The sequence below is a fragment of the Grammomys surdaster genome, unplaced genomic scaffold, assembly GCF_004785775.1.
Source record: "Grammomys surdaster isolate TR1022 unplaced genomic scaffold, NIH_TR_1.0 125889, whole genome shotgun sequence".
Taxonomy (NCBI): Eukaryota; Metazoa; Chordata; class Mammalia; order Rodentia; family Muridae; genus Grammomys; species Grammomys surdaster.
In genome coordinates this window covers 232,763-252,146 of record NW_021620714.1, presented here as the reverse complement: position 1 = coordinate 252,146, position 19,384 = coordinate 232,763, and the positions used below count along the sequence as shown (strand labels likewise).

The 19,384-nt window shown below is 42.2% G+C and overlaps 1 protein-coding gene across 4 annotated transcripts in view; it reads left to right on the top strand.

Moving 5' to 3' along the window:
* Golgb1 (golgin B1) overlaps nucleotides 1-19,384 on the top strand; it is a 59,411-nt gene that overhangs the window by 23,944 nt on the left and 16,083 nt on the right. For all 4 annotated transcript variants that reach the window (XM_028752224.1, XM_028752222.1, XM_028752223.1 and 1 more), the window contains 5 exons: nucleotides 543-945; nucleotides 2,489-2,604; nucleotides 6,955-7,069; nucleotides 9,737-9,810; nucleotides 13,655-18,789. In XM_028752224.1, coding sequence (XP_028608057.1) covers nucleotides 543-945; nucleotides 2,489-2,604; nucleotides 6,955-7,069; nucleotides 9,737-9,810; nucleotides 13,655-18,789 — 5,843 coding nt within the window. The remainder of the gene's footprint in view (nucleotides 1-542; nucleotides 946-2,488; nucleotides 2,605-6,954; nucleotides 7,070-9,736; nucleotides 9,811-13,654; nucleotides 18,790-19,384) is intronic.

Genomic DNA, 19,384 nt, shown 5'->3' with positions numbered 1-19,384 from the left:
AAGTTCCATTTGTCATACCTCCTTGCCTGGCTGGCTGGCTCATTGCTTACTTTTAAGTTTTAGAGTATTTGGCTATCTTTAAAGGGAAGGTCACTCTAGCACATCCCTCTCCTTTTCCCGTGAACGCTTTCCAGATATTCCTCTGGTGCCCTCTGTGTTTTTAAATGATGCTCAGCCTGCTTTAGTGCCTGAACCTTGAGTTCCTCTGGGGCATGGGCTAGAATGATTTATTCACTGTGAATTGAGTCCACTTTGCCAGAGATTGTATTGGTGCTATAAACGAGTAAGGAAAAGACAGTGTGCCTCCTTCCGTCACGGAGCTTGTTCCCAAACGGGAGAGGCACGAATGAAAACATACCCATGCAAGGCAAATATGAGTGTGAACAGTCCAAAATATCTGGAAAGCAAACATGGAGGGTGTCTGTTACTCTACAGGTTCAGTGCCCATGAGAGGCTGCTAGGAATATATCTGTGTGCTCCCTGAATGAGAGAGTGCAGTAGTTATGGATCCTGATGCTTGGTGTTTTGTTTGTTTGTTTTAGGTTCTTTCACAGCAGCTACAGCTGTTGGAGGCTGAACATAGTACTCTAAAGAATACTGTGGAAACAGAAAGACAGGAGTCCAAGATCCTGATGGAAAAAGTAGAACTCGAAGTGGCAGAGAGAAAATTATCCTTCCATAACTTGCAGGAAGAGATGTATCAGCTTCAGGGACAGTTGGAGCGAGCAGGCCAAGCCCAGGCTGACCTGGAGTCACAGTACAGTGCCCTCCAGCAAAGACATAAGACAGAAATGGAGGAGAAGGCGGCTTGCATTTTGATTCTTCAGAAGAACGAGCAAGAGCTGCAGTTTGCCTGTGATGCTCTGAAGGAGGAAAACTTGAAGCTGCTTCAGGAGAATCGTGAACAGGCTGCTCAGTCGGCCCAGGCCATGCAGCACCTGGAAGGTCAGTGTGTAGCTTGTGAAGCCACACCTCTAACCCCTTAGTGGATTGCACTTCCTGCCTTCATGGCTCTGTTAGGGGCAAGCTCAGAAGGACGTCATCTCCTTTGGCGTGGTCTCCTCCTCCTGCCTCTCAAGTCGTAAGTCTCTTAACTTGTCAGCTCAATACTAAACACTGCTCAGCCATGGTCTAGGCACTGAGGAGTCACATGTAAAACACAACTGATCAGAAGACCACAGTGCCTGCCATGAGCAGAATGGAATGTGTTTCTGGAAATGTCAGGCCACATTTAGACACATAGACTTAATTGCAAGAAGTCATCTGTAAGTCTAAAGGCATATCTTTCTTGCGTTTGTTGTAGGTGAAAATTTCCTTTTGAAGAAAACTTTTGTCTCTAAACAGGTTTTAAGAAACATTTTAAAATACTTTATTAAAATCGAAAATGACTCTAAAAATTCACCATTTTAGGAGTTTATAAAAATGCAACTCCCTGCACTCCAATAGTCCACGTCGCCAACCTCTTTAAAGTATCCATGTTGCACTGACAGATGGGAATGTGCATGCTCGCAGAAAGAGTTTAGGAAGAGAAATTTGCAAGCAAGTACCATGAGGTTGGTTTTCAACCAGAAAGTCTAGAGGGCATCGTGAGGGAAAGGGGAACTATCAGAGCCCGTTGTCCCCTTCCCCAAACCACGGTCATGTTTAAACCCTGCTGGAGATTCCTGAAGGGCTCATGCTACTTTAATGGAGCATGAAGACTGTAATGTAAACCACCAAAGCCAATTTTCTTTTTCTTTTCTTCTTCTTTTTTTTTTGTTTTTTGTTTGTTTGTTTGTTTGTTTTTTGTCTTTTCAAGACAGGGTTTCTCTGTGCGGTCTTGCACTACCCTGGAACTTGCTTTGTAGGCCAGGCTGGCCTCAGAGAGCCACCTGCCTCTGCCTCCTGAGTGCTGGAATTAAAGGTGTGCCTGGCTCCACCAAATCCATTTTAAGGGGTAAATGAAAAATGACTATTTTAAATATCTAGGCCTGTCTTTATTAGCATGTTACCAGTTATGCATGTTAATGGCATTCAGAGTGAGAATTCCATACATGCAAGCAGTGTGTGTTCACAACCTCTGGCCGTCCTTCCTCACACTTCCTCTCATCGCCCTCACCCTTCCAGTTCCCTACAAATCACTACTCTTTTTGAGGCTTTTTCACATTAGTTCCCGAAGTGGAGATGGGCTGTGCAGTTGTCCGGCTCTCTGCCCTTAGTGCAGTGTCCCCCGTTCAGTCGAGTTTTAATGCAGATGGCAGGATTGCATTTTGCTTTGTGACTCTGTAACGTTCCATGTGCTTATTTTTCTTTTGAAGAAAGTAGTTTACTGAGATGCTCTTTGACCTGAACAGTCAAAAATGTAATTGGCACCATCATCTTAATTAGGTAGCTGAACTAGTAAAGTTCAATGTGGTGTATCCGTAGAGGTTTCAGACTTGAGCAGACCTCACTTCTATGTGCTTGTCTTGTTTTCCTCAGATATGCATGTTTGTTTTCTTTTCCTTAGATCAACTCCAGCAAAAATCTAAAGAAATTAGCCAATTTGTAAATAAACCAAACTTGCAAAAACATGAAACAGCATCTCAGACCTCTTTACCAGATGTTTATAATGAGGGCGACCAGGTAATTAAATGTGAATTTCTCTATGATCTATATGTATTTGCTGTACTGAAGGACTCTAATGAGTATTACAGAGAGAGTGTAAATGCATTTTCTACTAATGAAATGCTTTTAGAGGGTTGACTATCTGAATAGAATCCTGAAAGGCATTAGAGTAGCTTCCCAACGTGGATAAATAACATTTACATTTGCTCTAAGACATTTCCCAGCAATACAAATAGATAGGCACAGTTTTATAATGAGTGCTCTCCCTCCAGATAGTATCTTAACATTGACTCGGTTTCATAATGAATGCTCATATCCGTTCTTTCAGATAGTGTCATAACATTGACTGTATGTATTGGCTCTACTAGCTGTCCCTCTGTCCCTCTCTGTCCATCAGTTCATCTTAATGTTTTCTAAATGTCTCAGTAGGCTACTGGCATTAGGACCTTTTTCTCCAGATATTTCATCATGTTTATTGTTGACATGAGTTCAGTATTTGTTGGTAGTTGAGGGAATCTTCTTTTTCTCTTGAGGTAAGGTTTATAAACCATTAAATGCATAAATCATAAGTATACTATGAGTGTTTTGTCAGACGCATTCAGCTGTGGTAGCCAAACTCTTAATAAGGTATAACATACTACCGTCAGCCTGCAAAGTATGTTCTTAAGCATGAGCTACTGTTCCATTTCCCACCATGATTTTACATGGTTTACTTATAAATATAATCGTGGAGCATGTGCCCTTTTTTCCCTCACTTGTTTTGTGATTTGTATTTATGGTTGTATTTATTCTTTTATCTTGCCATTATAGAGCAAAAGCAGAGATAAAATAAAAAGTTAACGAATGGTTATGGTCCTGTTCTAGTAAAGTTTTATTAGTAAAAGAAGTGGAAGCCTCCACAATCTTCTGATGCCGTTCTCTATAAAGCACTGCCTTTAAATTTCCAGTGGGTGTAGACAGGGATGTGTTGTGCTCTTGTGTGTGTGTTCACAGGCATGGACATGCATCTGGTGATGGATTCTTACACTCCCGTGCAGCTAATTATTATATCATTAGATCAGCTTATAGGTCTTGCTGACTGTAGACCTCTGTATTGACAGATTTAGTTTGGTGTTGCTTTCATTACTTTAAAGAGTCTTCCTCAGCTCTCTTGTCTGTCAGCTTTTGTTTTAGATAGGAAATCTCTTTTTAAAATTTCTTTTGCGTTAAAATTTCATCATTGGCTTTGACCACTGGGTTATTGATAGGCCAGGGCCTCGTTTTAGCTGTGTTTCCTGTGCTTAGAGTTCATCGATCTGGTGAGTCTCTGCATTTCAGTTCTGCATTGGCTTGGGGAGTTGCTTTCCGTTAGATTATTTTTATGACTCCCGCTCTCTTGATGGACTTATTTTAATTCTAGTGTCTGTATCAGTACTGGATCTGTTTACTGTGGCTTATATTTTCTGGCTTCCTTACATGCCAAATAATCTTTGATTGCCAGATATCGATTCTGTATATTCACCTAAATAGCTGGAAACTTTGTAATGGGAGTTAGTCGTTACTTGAGAGGAAAGGTTGATCCACAGCATGTTTATTCTCTAATTTTGTCAAGTGGGTAGCTTTGGTAGTTGAGATCTCCTGAGATAGTTGGCTCATATTCATGTGCTGCTATGCAGCCTGCTGAGTACACAAGGGGATGCCCTCTGCACATCTCCTATGTGGCACTCGGTTCTGTCTTCTCCTTTGAGTCTTAGCTGTGTCCCCTTAACTCAAGAGCCAGACAGGCTCTGCCTGTGCAGGGACACATGGCCTAAAAACTCATTTAGGGCATTAAGTTTACACACACACACACACACACACACACAGCCTGAAAACTCATTTAGGCCATTAAGTATACATTCAGAGACATAAATGCATGCACACATGCCCACCCGCTCGCCCGCAATGGCATATTCTTAACATAGTAATCTTCTTAGGGCTATCACTTTAAATACAGAAACCTTGTAGTGACATACTCTTACCCTAACCTTTATGCTACATTTGCTGCTTATGTTAATTAAAGTTTTAAATTTTAGCGTACAGTGTTAACATGTGTGCATTGAACTGTTGCATGTATTTAAAACACATCAAGGAGATGTTGACATACTTACTGTGTCCCATGTTCTTTTCCTCTCTAAGGTTTCCTTTCAACCAAACCAGTATCATGTTTTTCTAGAATAAACACCATATTCTTATAGTCGGAACTACTAAAGAAAAATTCTCTTGGTGTTAGCTAATATTTGCATTTTGTTTTACTCTTGAATGGATTTATAATTCTGTATTGACACTTTTTCATTCGGGACATTAAAAAATATATTTTATAGTCTTCTGCCTTACAGGGCCCCAGCAGTTCTTCAAATGATCGTTCCTATAGATGGAAGTATCTATAGATGGAAGTGTTGTTTTCCCACTGAGCCTTAAAAGACCTTTCTCTTGCTCTTTGTGATGTTGTCACTTGTGGTTTTCTTTGCAATTTTCTTGCTTTTGCTGAGTCTTTTTTCTTTTTTCTTTTCACAGATATAAGCTTGTATGTGAGAAAAGTGTAGCCATCTTAAAATAATTTTTCTGTGTATTCTGTTCTTCCTCTTCTCAGATGCTCCTATTAAAGTATATTTCAATGTTTAATATTTCAACATTGATCTGCCTTCAAGGTCACTGCATTTCTTTTCTCTGTAATCTTTTATCAAGCCTGTCTATTGGATTTTTCATTTCATATTTGTGATTTTCTATCCTAGATTTTCAAACTTTTTCATTTTATAGAGTTTGTTTGTCTTGCACCTAAAGTTCCTGTCTTTTCATTCACTGCTGACATACTATGTCTTATCATAGTTGGATACATGGTAACGTATCCTCGTAAGCCCAGAATTTAGGAGGTAGAAACAGGACATCTGGAGTTCTGGCTGAGTGAGGCCCTGACTCATGACAAAAACCAAGGGGGTAGGAATTTAGCCCAGTGGGAGAGCACTTGCTGAGCCTGCAAAAGGTCCTGGGTTCAATTGCCGACACCACAATATAAATAAGTTCTTGCTTGCTAATCCAAAGTTTGCATCATTTTGCAGTTAGTCTTTGTTTGTTATATTTTTCCTTGAGACCGAATCACAGTTTCCTGTTTCTCTCTGTCATGAGTGATTTTTGTACTGAGTCCTAATAATGTTTCATTTGGGATGGCCTGTTTTGTTGTTTCTAAACTCCTGAAGCATCAGTGAGTAGCATGGACCCACACTGTCCACTCTGGCCTGTGGTAGAGAGAGCCCCAAAACTCTGTTGGGTATTTCTGCTTCAGGTAATTGGTCAGCCCAGGAGTTGTACTGTTCATTGTTCAGCTGGAGGTTAGACTGAAGATACAGTTAACTCCTTGACTGGTGTCCTTCCTCTGCTTGGTTCCCTCATATTACAGCTTCATTCTTCTCCAAGGCTTTCTTTTTTCAAGATTGAATGCCTATAGCTGTTTTATTGGAGTTTTATTACAAACTAGACATTAAATAAATTAATTAAAAAAAAAGAGCACTGACTTTTGGGGCTGGCTCAGTGGTTAAGATCAATGGCTGCTCTTCCAGAGGTCCTCCTGAGTTCAGTTCCCAATAACCACATGGTGGCTCACAACCATCTGTAATGGGATCAGATGCCCTCTTCTGGTGTGTCTGAAGACAGCTATAGTGTACTCACATACATTAAACAAATTAATTAAAAAAAAAAAAAGGTAGAAGTCCCAAACCCTACATCTCCTGCAATTTCTGTGCAAACTCTATAACCTAACATGGCAATTTCAGTGGAATTAATTGCATGAAAAAGTCTATAAAGTAAGCCCTTTGTAGGATAAAATGTGTAAAAAGAAAAAAACCTGAAGATTAAATATAGTTACTTGCTTGTCATTAAGAAAGACAAACATTCTGGATATATAAATGAAGCAGAAGAACATTTTGTTATAAGTGGAAAAAACCCAAGGACAGCAATAACATTTCCTTCTCCTCTTGAGAAGTCTGTCTTCCTGTTCATTTTCCTCCAGGCCTTGCTGCTTGCTGGCTTTAATCAGATCTATGTAAGGTGTTGCTTGTGAACTTTTGAAACGTTTTTTCATGCACCACTAACTTGGGATTTCTATCTTTGTAATCCAGGCTTCTCTCTTGGATTCAAAACCCAATGAAGCTTATGGGATAGATTTTATTTCTTTTTCCATCTTTAGAATTAAAAACTTCTCCAAAGATTCACCAGGCAGAGGAGTAGATGCTGTTTCTAAAGCATCCTCATAGCTGGAGAACTTCAGGTGCTATGCATGGCAGAGGCCCTCTGGGCCTCAGTGTGAGAGCCGGCGCTGGGGAATCACTAACTTGTTGTTTCTCTACTATGTAGGCCATCACGGAGGAGACTGTCGCCTCTTTACAGAAGAGAGTGGTAGAGCTAGAGAATGAGAAGGGAGCCTTGCTCCTTAGCTCTGTAGAGCTGGAGGAGCTGAAAGCTGAGAACGGTATGTATAAATAAAAGCAGGAACTCTGTCTTCTCATCCCAGAAGTGCCTCTGCTCTTACCGCTGTGCATGTACGCACGTAGCTGACTCTGCGCACTAAGGCTCTCAGGCAGCAGAGCCAGGAGCTATCAGATAAAACTCATGCACACTAAGTAGCTGAGCACAGTGCTGGTGCTCATTTTCTGACGTACGCTGCAAATGCTGCAGGATTTCTGAATACTTTATATCCATTTGGAACTGGCCAAGATATCTTCTAGGGAGTATGACCAGAATTAGATTTACCAAGATGCTGAATTTTTTTAATAGGCAAAACGAGGACAGGAATGAGATAGGAGAAATCAAAATAAACTACAGGTTGGGTCCCTGTCGGCTCACACCATATTACCGCCCTGCTTAGACGACGACCCCTGTCAGCCCTCACCCAGGGCATGGTCTTCTTTAGGAACTCAGTCTTCAGCCTGGGTTAAGTGCTTCATGCTCCCACAACATCCTTTGTACCTTGACTGATGTGTGAAGATGGTCAGTGTTTATCTTGTTTATTGTTAGCCCGAGGAAGGCATGGTGTGAGCTTTTTAAGGGCAGAGAACTTTTTCAGTTTGTTTTATCTAAACTTAGTAACACCTGGCCGATAACAGCTGCTGAATAACCTCTTGCTGGATTAGCCTGAGCGCGTTAGCATGTTGTTCTACTGGACTGCGTGAACAGTCTGTTCGAACAAAGGCATCTTTGGACCTGTCTCTGTTCGTCGTGTACCTCGTGAGAGCCTCCTTGGTTCGGTCGCTGTAGCCTGTGGTGATGTCTTACGACTCTCATTCATCTAGGAGAGTGGATCTCACCCTTCCAAACACTGGGACTATTAATACAGTCAGTGTGTCATGGTGTGGTGACCCCAACCATAAAATTATTTTTGTTGCTCTGTCATAACTAGTTTTGCTACTGTTGGGAATCTTAATGTAAATATCTGATATGCAGGCTATCTGCTATGTGACCCCGTGAAGAGTCATTAGACCCCCAAGGTGTTTTGGCCCACAGGTTGAGAACCATTGATCTAGCATATCTTTCTACTGGACTGTGCGAGTCAGAGGGGGCATCACATAAACTTTAAAAACTAGATCCAATTTTTTCATGTAGCCATTTTACAGTTTTCCACCTAGCTTCTATCTGGAAATTATGTGTTATTAAATGCTTAATTATTAAAAATATTGCTAATGTTGCCAGTAAAGCCACAAATTCAGCTCATTATTTAGCCCACTTGAAGCACTTTTTTGATACTTTATCCGTAATCCTTATTCTACCATTTTGTCATGCACTTTGCAGATTCGGTGATTTCCGTTCCCTGTCCCTTGCAGATCATGGGCCTTAGTGTTCCCTGCCCTGGCTTTTCTGTCTGCTGTCATAAATGGCCTTTGAGTTTCTGTCCTGTCCCTTCCATTTCACTTTTTGTACTGCCATTTCTATGTCTTTCACAGGAGTCTGCAATGTCTGGGCACAATACATGTACTGTCTTGAATTCATATGTTTCATGAATATTCTTCCTTGCCTGTGAGCCCAGCATTATTCTCTGTGCTGTAGATACAGCTGTGAACATTTTAGAGTACAAGACAGCCATAAACGTGTATAAAAAAGAGCATCTTAGAGTAATAGATATTATGATGGAAATGAGGATAGGGTACTGCAAGTGTGTCTGAAGTAAGAGAAAGGCAGAATTACAGAGGTCGGGATAGGCCTCTCTGGGAACTTGACATTCCAGTGACTAAAGGCAGGGCAGTCATGCAAAGAAGATGTTAATCAGGGGAGAGAGCAGAACAGGTATGATTTATGAATGAACTTGATGTCTGCAGAACAGAAAGAAGCTCTGAGTTTTTGTATGGTGAAAAAAATAGCAATACAAGAGGGGGTTGAAGGATAAGATAGAAGTCAAAACATGCGAGCTCCAAGGCATAATAAGGCGTTGAGATGCTACATAAAAGCTACATGCTCTTTCTTTAGTTTATCTAGTCTTTCAGAAGCAATGTAAACTTCCTAGAGTATCTCCAGGAGCAGTGCTCAATAGTATTATCTTCCTGGGTATTGATATCCATGTTAGAGCTGTATGTTAAGACAGGGGTCCTGAGCCCAGCTGTCCTTCTTCTTATTATGTCATTTTTGTCCTCATTTGGTCTTTGGGATTGCAGCTAAAAGTTTGAATAGATCCCTTTTAGTGCTAATCTGAACATCTGTTGAAGAAGATTGGAACATTGTAAGTGCAAGTGTGCAAAAATGTACAATGCAAACAGTGGAAATGTGGACAAACTAAGACAATTATAGCATAAATAGCTGTCCCAGGTCACGTGTCTTTGCATCTACAGCCTTTCAAACATCACACTATTTAGAATATTTCTCTCACGGTCATTATCATACTGCATTCTATTATGTATGATATCTATTACCTTCTGTTATGTATGGTGTCTACTATGTTCTATTACGCATGGTATCTATTACGTTGTGTTATATATGATATCTCATATTCTTTTGGAGGCATCAGTCTTTTATCTCCCTCAGAGTATTTTGCTTATTTCTTGTCTCTTCGTTATTTTATATATCTCAAGTAGCCTTGGTACAGCCATGTCACTGTTCTTTCAAATGCTCCACATATATTCTCTAAAGGTACTACTTTTTTGACTTTCAGAAAAACTCTCTTCTCGGATCACTCTTCTGGAGGCTCAGAATAGAGCAGGGGAGGCTGATGGTACAGTCTGTGAGGTAAGTGACTACTTAGTACAGTAATAGTGGGGTCTGGAATAAGTGGGGCTGATTTCAATAGTTAACAGTGTTGACAGAGAATTATATTACCATGGAGTAAAATGACATTTAAGAGAGTCATAGTGACTAGACTTAGTCACTTACTCATTTCCGAATATTTGAAATTCTTTGTCTTAAACTAACACAAGTACAGACTTGTGTAGTAATAACTTTTCTGTTACTATAATAAAACACCATGACTAAGACAACTTCAAGAAGAGAGAGTATATTTGGACTCAGAGTTCCAGGGGGTAAGAGTCTATTCCTGGTGCACATCAGGCAAGCAGCAGACATAGCTTCAGAAGCAGGCCGGACAGTTATCACATCCTAAATCTAATCTTGGAGCAGACAGAGGGAACGAGAAATGGCTCTAGGCTTCAAACTTTCAAAGCCCACCTCCAGTGATATACTTCCTCCAACAAGACCACACCTCCTAAACTTCCCCAAATGGCACCACCATCGGGGGACTCAGAGTTTGCCTCTTAGTAGAGAGTAAACAAAAATCTGTTGAATTTCTTATGTTCCCCAGTTGACAGTTTTTAATTCAGGATTGTTTTTCAAAGGAGCCTTTACAAAATTGTGGCTTTTGTGACCTGAAATTTATTTATTCTGTTTTTCAATTCTCATTTTTCTGTATTTGTAAGTTTATACATGTGCATACATGTACATGTATAAAATATTATATCTACCCCGATTCTCCCCTTCAGCTTCCCCCATCTCCCCCAATAGCATGTCTCTCCCGATTTCACGTCTTTTCTTTTTTTGATAACCCACTAAGTCAATTAGTATGGCTGATATGTTTATGGTTATGGGATCATTCATTGTAGCACAGGAGTCCTACGAGTGGGAACACCCTTCAAAAAGAAAGATTCTCCCTCCCCAAACAGCCATCAAGTGCTAATAGCTTCTTAGTAACAGGCAGGGCCTAGAGAGCTCCTACGCATCTATGCTGGAATTTTCTCTGCTTTGATCTTGTTCAAGTAACCACAGCTGCTATGATTTCATGGGTGTGGTAGTCAGTGTCACGTCCAGAAGACAGAAGAATGTCACACATCTCCCCACATCCTCCATCTCTGATATTCTTCCCACCTCTTCTGTGACATTCCCTGAGCTTTAGCAAGGAGTTGAGGGTGGTGTGATAAAGATGTTCTGTTTAGAGTCTCTTCTTGGCACCTTGACCAACTGAAATTTAATCCAGTAGAGGCATCATTGCTTGGTGTCATTCTGTTGAGTTAGGGTCTTTGTTAGCTGCCTCATAGTTAATTTTCCATGCTCCCAAATTGATAAGTGGCATTTGGAAGAAATGTAGATCTTAACAAAAGTGTTGCTTATTATATACTAGTCTGTCTTTAGGGACATAGTCTGAATACCATTTTAGACCCAAAGAGATACAGTTTAACAAATTGGCAAATTCAGAATCTTCCAATTGAGACAGAGACCTTCCAACACAAAGAAATACTAAGACTTGAGTCAAGAGATAATCTGCTAGCAGATTTCACTCTTGGAGGTAGGACAGTTTTTTTAACCCTTCCAAGACCTTAACTGATGGAAAAGGGTCACCAGAACTAGAAAGGATGGTCTGCTTTATTTGAATTCTCCTCATTTATAACTGGGGAGATAGCTCAGATGGTAAAGTGCTTACTGTGCTATGTCAGGTCCTAGTTTTGAACCACAGAAGCTCTAAATCTTGGACATGATAGTACAGGCGTATAATCTCAGCACTAGGAGATGGAGGAGATAGATCCCTGGGGCTTGAAGGCCAGCCAGGCTAGCCCGCTTGGGAGCTCCAGGCCTTTCTCAGAAAATAAGGTAGATGGCTTCTGAGGAGTGACACTGAAGGTTGACCTCTGGCTTCTACATACAGTGTACATGTATGTGGGCCCACCACATGCACACATGCATTCACATATATGCATAAACATTTAGTTGGCATTAAATGTTAATGCCAACTAAAATACCTTCATAGAAGTGCCTAGAGTAATGTTTGGCCAAAGATCTTGAGCATCATGATCTAACCAAGTTACCATATAATATTAATGATCAAACATATAATCAGTGTGTTTTCATGGAGCCATTGAGGCCTTGCTCACAAAATGTCAAAGGTGACTTAATTTAGAAAATTGTAGTATTATAAAGTTACAAATGATAAGACTCTGACTAAAAATAAATCTTCTTTTTCCAAGGGTATACTTAAAGGTATTCCCTTAAAGACTGGCCAATGATTTCTAGAGAAAACAAGCTAAAACAGAGCTTAAAAAAATCAACTTAGATAAGAAAGATGGATGTCTAGTAAAATAATGAAAAACAAAAGAAGCAGAAAATAATTAGCAAACAAAAATTAAGAAAGAAGATTTTAAAACATAGATGTTGCATTAAAAAGCTGACTGGTAATATCCCTTGAGATCACAGATATTAAATAGAGGAAGATCCGTAGAAGGAGGAAAGAATACTGGGAGCAGCCGGAATGAGCAGAGCCCGGGGCTCTCTGCCCTCTTGCTGTGGGATGACATGATTCTTTAGTCGAGAGAACTGAACTCTGTGGATACTGTAGCGGGGGAGGGAGGAGAATGAGCGAGCGATATGAAAGAGGGTTATAAAAAGAAATGGGTAACAGAACAAAATGCGGTGGGTTACATTGAACCCTGTAGCAATAAACACACACACGCACATTTATATATACTGTATTTACTGTATCTGAATTTCCTGTCTATAGGGATAAAAACATAAGACTGTGTGTGACCTGAAATTATAGAGAACTTTCCCAAAGGTCTAGTACTGAGAGCTATGAATTATGGTCTCCATAATGCAGGAAACAAAGAGTTGTAAATTATTAAGATAGTCCTTATGAAAATTGTTAAGATTATAGACTATGCCTGGCATTTACATGGATGCTAGAGACCCACACTCAGGTCCTCAGCACTTTTCCCAGTGATCCATGCCCACATCCCCCAAACTCCAAACTCCGTTGTGTGCTTCTGTGTATGGTGTGTGTGTGTGTGTGTGTGTGTGTGTGTGTGTGTGTGTGTGTGTGCGCGCGCGTGTATGTCCATGCCTGTGCATGTGAAAACCAAAGGAACCAAAGGTCTGCATCAGGTTTCCTTGGTTACTCTCCGCTATAGTTTTTGAGACAGGGGTTTTGAACCTAAACAAATTAACTATATTGTGAGACTCACTAGTTTTCTGTCCCAAGTAAACAACTATAGCAATGACATGGAGGGAGTGACCTAGCACAGTCATATTTGCCACATGGGTCCCTAATGTCACGTCTAAGCGCCGGCAGAGTGCCTTCTAGACTTCTTGTCCCTGGTAACCTGTTTGGTAATTTACATGTCAGTGTTAATTTTTTTTTTATTTTACAACTTTCTTATTCATTAAATTACTTAGGAAAAGAAATATAACACACCTTAGTGTCAAACAGAGTATTTAATTGTTTGTTGCTGTTCTTGTTGTTTTGTTGTTATTTTTAAAGCAGATCTTAGAAGAAATAACTAGGCATGTTAACCTAAAAGAAGAATGTTCTTTTGTATGGAAACTATCTAGAAAATGGATTGCAAGCTTCCTTGGGCCCTTTTGACATGAACGAGACCTCTGAGTGGGGCTGATTGAATTATGGATGTTTAGTTTAGGAGATACATACAGAGTCTTATAGATTTTACGTTTGTGGCATAAAAGAAGTTCGAGCCAGAAGGTTTAAGTTTTAGGAAATTCATGAAATGGTAGTTTGTATTGGGCTCTTTGTAATGCTGTATGAGCTATTTGATTAAGGCCTTTCTTGGTGTTTTGTTTTTTCCTTATTTTTTAATAGGTCAGCACAGCTGGTATTACTTTGCTCAACAGGAGAGATTCTTCTACCGAAGAAAGTAGACAGGATGTCCTAGAGAACACATTTTCTCAGAAACATAAAGAGCTATCAGTTTTATTAGTAGAAATGAAGGAAGCCCAGGAGGAAATTGCATTTCTTAAGTCACAGCTACAGGGCAAGAGGCCTGAGGGGGACTATGAGATCCTTGACCAGAAAGAAGCACAGCTGATGGAGAGTGAAGGATTGCCCTCAGTTATATCGCAAGATGTCGTCTGTGCGCTCAGCAATGAGAGCAGCGTCTCAGCAGCTGAAGAGGAACAGGCAGGCATGACAGATCAGCATCGAACATCTGCATCAGGACCTCTAAGTGACTCTGGAATGCAACTGGACTCCCCAAAGCCAGACACTGTGGACAAATCCCTCTCTGTACCACCTGTCTGTCAGTGTCATCAAGGCGAACTGGAAAGGCTGAAAACTCAAGTTTTGGAGCTTGAGACAAGCCTTCATACAGCAGAGGATGCTTATGAGAAAAATCTAAGTGAGAAAGTGAAGGAAATTAGCAGCCTAACCCAGCTTACCAAAGAGTTCAAAGAGAGCGCGGAGGAAGCCCACAGTACGCTCACTATTGTGTCTGAAGAAAGAGACCAGCTGCTTTACCGGGTGAAGGAGCTTGATGTCTTAGCAGAATTGCGGGCTCAGGTTCGAGAACTGGAAACCAGCCTTGCAGAATCAGAAAAGCAAAGAGGTCTGGACTATGAAAGCCAGAGGGCTCAGCACAACCTGCTCACGGAGCAGATCCACAGCCTAAGCGTGGAAGCCAAATCTAAAGATGTGAAAATTGAGGCTTTACAGAGAGAGCTGGATGGTGTGCAACTACAGTTTTCTGAACAGGGAACACAGATGAAAAGCCTGCAGAGCCAGCTGCAGGCGAAGGAAAGGGAAGTGCTAGAGGGAGCAGAGCGTGTGAGGGACATCTCAAAGGAGGTGGAAGGACTGTCACAGGCTCTTTCCCAGAAAGAACTAGAAATAGCCAAAATGGACCAACTCTTGTTAGAGAAAAAGAAAGACGTGGAGACGCTCCAGCAAACCATCCAGGAGAAGGATCAGCAAGTGACAGAACTCAGCTTCAGTATGACCGAGAAAATGGTTCAGCTTAATGAGGAGAAATTTTCTCTTGGGGTTGAAATTAAGACTCTGAAGGAACAGCTCAATTTATTGTCCAGAGCTGAAGAAGCAAAAAAAGAGCAGATAGAAGAGAGTGGAGTTGGGTCCAGCCTTGATGAGTTGAGCCCAGTGGGGCCGGTGAGTAAAGAGGGGCTTCAGCAGGAACTAGAGCGGCTGAAGAAAGAAAGTGAGCAGAGAAAGCGGAAACTGCAGGCAGCGCTGATCAACAGAAAGGAGCTACTGCAGAAAGTCAGCAAGTTGGAGGAGGAGTTGGCCAAGGTGAGAGAGGAGTCCAGGAAAGAGATTCCCCTTGGGGAGAGTGAGAGGAGAAAGCTGGAGGAAGACAGAGAGGACAAAGATGACCCCGAAAAATGTGCGACTTCTAAGTGGCGAGAAATAGAAGTTGATTTAAAACAGACAATATCTGAAAAAGAGGTGGAACTGGAGGGCATAAGGAGGGATTTAAAGGAAAAGACAGCAGCAGCAGAAGAGTTACAGGCTGTGGTCCAACGGATGACACAGGACCTGCAGAGTAAGACAAAGCAGATAGATTTGCTTCAAGAAGAGATCACTGAAAACCAAGCAACTATTCAGAAGTTAATCATAGGCACCATGGATGCTGGGGATGGAGACTCGGCAGCACCTGTAAAAGAAACAGTGGTGAGCAGCCCACCCAGTGCAGGTGGTGGAGAACACTGGAAACCAGAGCTGGAGGGAAAGATACTAGACCTTGAGAAAGAAAAGACACAACTTCAAAAGAAGCTTCAAGAAGCCTTAATTTCCCGTAAGGCGATTCTACAAAAGGCACAGGAGAAAGAGAAACATCTAAAGGAAGAGCTCAAGGAGCAGAGGGCGGCTTACCATCACCTACAGGAACAGTTTGATGAGCAGAGTAAGGAAAATGAGAACATTGTGGGCCAGCTAAAGCAGTTCCAATGTCAAGCAAGGGAGTCTATAGACAGACAGCTCCCAGGCACTGAGCAGCAGGAGCCTGGTCTTCCCACTCAAAGTTTAGAAGGCAGTTCACTCGAAGAAACAGAGCCTGCTTCAGAATCTGACTTACATGCAGCTCAGCCTTCTCACCCTGGAGAGACAGCAGCCCTCCAGGCTACTGTTTCTGTTGCCCAGATTCAGGCCCAGTTGAAAGAAATGGCGGTTGAGAAAGAAGAGCTAGAATTGAAAGTTAGTTCTACAGCAAGTGAGCTGGCCAAAAAGTCAGAAGAAGTATTTCTGTTACAAGAACAGATACATCAACAGGGGTTAGAAATCCAGAATTTGAAGGCAGTATCCCACGAAGCCAAGGCCCACGCAGAGTGGCTGAAGCAGGAAATGGAAAGCAGCCAGTTGAAAACTGCTGACCTGGAACATCTGAAAACATTACAGCCTGAACTAGATGCACTGCAAAAGCACTTGGGCCAGAAGGAAGAAGAGGTCAGCTACCTTTCTGGACAGCTTAGTGAGAAAGAACAGACCCTCACCACAGTACAGACAGAAATGGTGGAGCAGGAGCGTTTAATCAAGGCACTGCACACACAGCTGGAAATGCAAGCCAAGGAGCATGAGGAGAGGCTAAAGCAGGTCCAGGTAGAAATTTGTGAGCTAAAGAAGAAGCCAACAGAGCTTGAGGAAGAAACTAAGGCAAAGCAACAATTACAGAGGAAACTGCAGGCTGCCCTCATCTCCCGGAAGGAGGCACTCAAGGAAAACAAGAGTCTGCAAGAGCAGTTGTCCTCAGCCAGAGATGCTGTTGAACACCTGACCAAGTCTCTGGCCGATGTAGAAAGCCAGGTTTCTGTTCAGAATCAAGAGAAAGATGCATTCCTAGGAAAGTTAGCCCTTCTTCAGGAAGAGAGAGACAAACTCATTGTAGAAATGGACAGGTCCTTACTGGAAAATCAGAGCCTTGGTGGCTCTTGCGAAAGCCTGAAACTAGCTCTGGGGGCCCTCACTGAAGAAAAGGAAAAGCTGATGAAGGAGCTGGAGTCGGTGAGATGTTCTAAGGTCGCAGAGAGCACCGAATGGCAGGAGAAGCACACGGAGCTGCAGAGGGAGTATGAGGTCCTTCTGCAGTCCTACGAGAATGTGAGCAACGAGGCAGAGAGGATTCAACACGTGGTGGAAAGCGTGAGGCACGAGAAGCAGGAGCTGTACGCAAAGTTAAGGAGCGCAGAGTCAGACAAGAGAGAGAGAGACAAGCAGCTGCAGGATGCAGAACGGGAAATGGAGGAGATGAAAGAGAAGATGAGAAAGTTCGCCAAATCTAAGCAACAGAAGATCCTTGAGCTAGAAGAAGAAAATGACCGGCTTAGAGCGGAGGCCCCACCTGTGGGAGGAGCCAGTGAAAGCATGCAAGCTCTTCTTTCTTCCAATTCCAGCTTGAAGGAGGAGCTAGAAAAGATCACATTGGAGTATAAAGCCCTTTCTAAGGAGTTTGAGGCTTTAATGGCAGAGAAGGACACTCTGAGTGAAGAGATCCGAAATCTAAAGCTTCAGGTAGAAGCTCGAGGACTGAGACAAGCTAGCCTGGAGGCCACTGAGAAATCTGATGAGCCAAAGGATGTCATTGAAGAGGTAACTCAAGCTGTGGTGGGCAAGTCGCAAGAACAAGATTCTGTGAGTGAAAGCGCCAAGCTTGAAGATTCGGGAGCTATTCTCCTGGCTAACAGTGCCAAGCCTGGTGTTAGTGAGACTTTCAGCTCACACGATGACATCAATAACTACCTCCAGCAGCTTGATCAGCTTAAAGGAAGAATTGCTGAGTTAGAGATGGAAAAACAGAAAGACAGGGAACTTAGCCAGACTTTAGAAAATGAGAAAAATGTCCTACTGACTCAGATATCTGCAAAGGATAGTGAACTAAAGCTCCTGGAAGAAGAGGTCACCAAGATAAACACACTAAATCAGCAAATCCGAGAAGAGCTCTGCAGAGTTACCAAGTTGAAAGAGGCGGCAGAAGAGGAGAAAGACGATTTAGAAGAGAGGCTGATGAATCAACTGGCAGAACTTAATGGAAGCATTGGGAATTATTACCAGGATGTTACAGATGCCCAAATAAAAAATGAGCAACTAGAGTCTGAAATGCGGAACCTTAAAAGATGTGTGAGTGAATTAGAAGAAGAAAAACAGCAGCTGGTCAAGGAAAAGACCAAGGTGGAGTCAGAAATACGAAAAGAGTACATGGAAAAGATACAAGGTGCCCAGAAAGGACCTGGTAATAAAAGCCATGCAAAGGAGCTGCAGGAGCTGCTGAAGGAGAAACAGCAGGAAGTGAAGCAGCTGCAGAAGGACTGCATCAGGTACCTGGAGAGGATCAGTGCCCTGGAGAAAACCGTCAAGGCCCTCGAGTTTGTTCACACTGAATCCCAAAAGGATTTGGATGTAACCAAAGGAAATCTGGCCCAGGCAGTTGAACAACGCAAAAAGGCACAAGCTGAATTATCTAGCTTCAAGATACTTCTAGATGACACCCAAAGCGAAGCCGCCAGAGTGCTGGCGGACAACCTCAAGTTGAAAAAGGAGCTTCAGTCAAACAAAGAATCCATCAAAAGCCAGATAAAACAAAAAGATGAAGACCTCTTGCGAAGACTGGAGCAAGCAGAAGAGAAACACAGAAAAGAGAAGAAGAACATGCAAGAGAAGCTGGAGGCTTTGCACAGGGAAAAGGCCCATGTGGAAGACACGCTTGCAGAGATTCAAGTCAGTCTGATCAGGAAAGACAAGGAAATGAAGGAGCTGCAGGAGAGCCTGGACAGCACCTTGGCCCAGCTTGCAGCCTTTACTAAGAGCATGTCATCCCTCCAGGATGACCGGGACAGGGTGATCGACGAAGCGAAGAAATGGGAGCGCAGGTTTGGTGATGCCATTCAAACCAAAGAGGAAGAAGTCAGACTCAAAGAGGAGAACTGCAGCGCTCTAAAGGATCAGCTGCGACAGATGACCATCCACATGGAGGAATTGAAGATCACCGTCTCCAGGTAAGCAGTGAGCATGTTTCCCTCCAGAGAGAATTGTGAGACTGTTTTTACTTTATTATCTCATTTATTCTTTATTTGTTACAGAACCAATGTTCACTTTACTTAATTCCTTCTTATAATCCTCTATCATCGTCATGAGAAGTGATTTTAATTCTGAATCCTGCTTTTCAGGTGTGATGGGGTGTTCAGGGCTTGCTATATTGGGAGAACTGGGCACTGATGATGTCAAGAAACTTTGGTTTCTGTTGCTTATGTTCTTGCACTTGCCTTTCACCATCTGGTTAACTCTAGTGGTACCTGCCCTAACTGTGTAAGACTGGAGTCTGTATTTCCAGTTATCTTGCTTATTGCAGAGCTCCTCAGAGTCCAGATGTCTCTGTGGTCTTATGCTCCTAATCTCCTGGGTGGAAGAACTCCTGGGACTCAGGCCACCTCTTGGATCTGGAAATCCTTCTGCTCTGAGTGCAGTGGGTCCTCGATGACTCAGGATTCAATTTCAGCTGCTCTGAGTGCAGTGGCTCCTCGATGACTCAAGATTGAGTTTCTCCACAGGACAGGAGCAGACCGACTCTGTGTCTGCTCCAGCCCAAAGGAC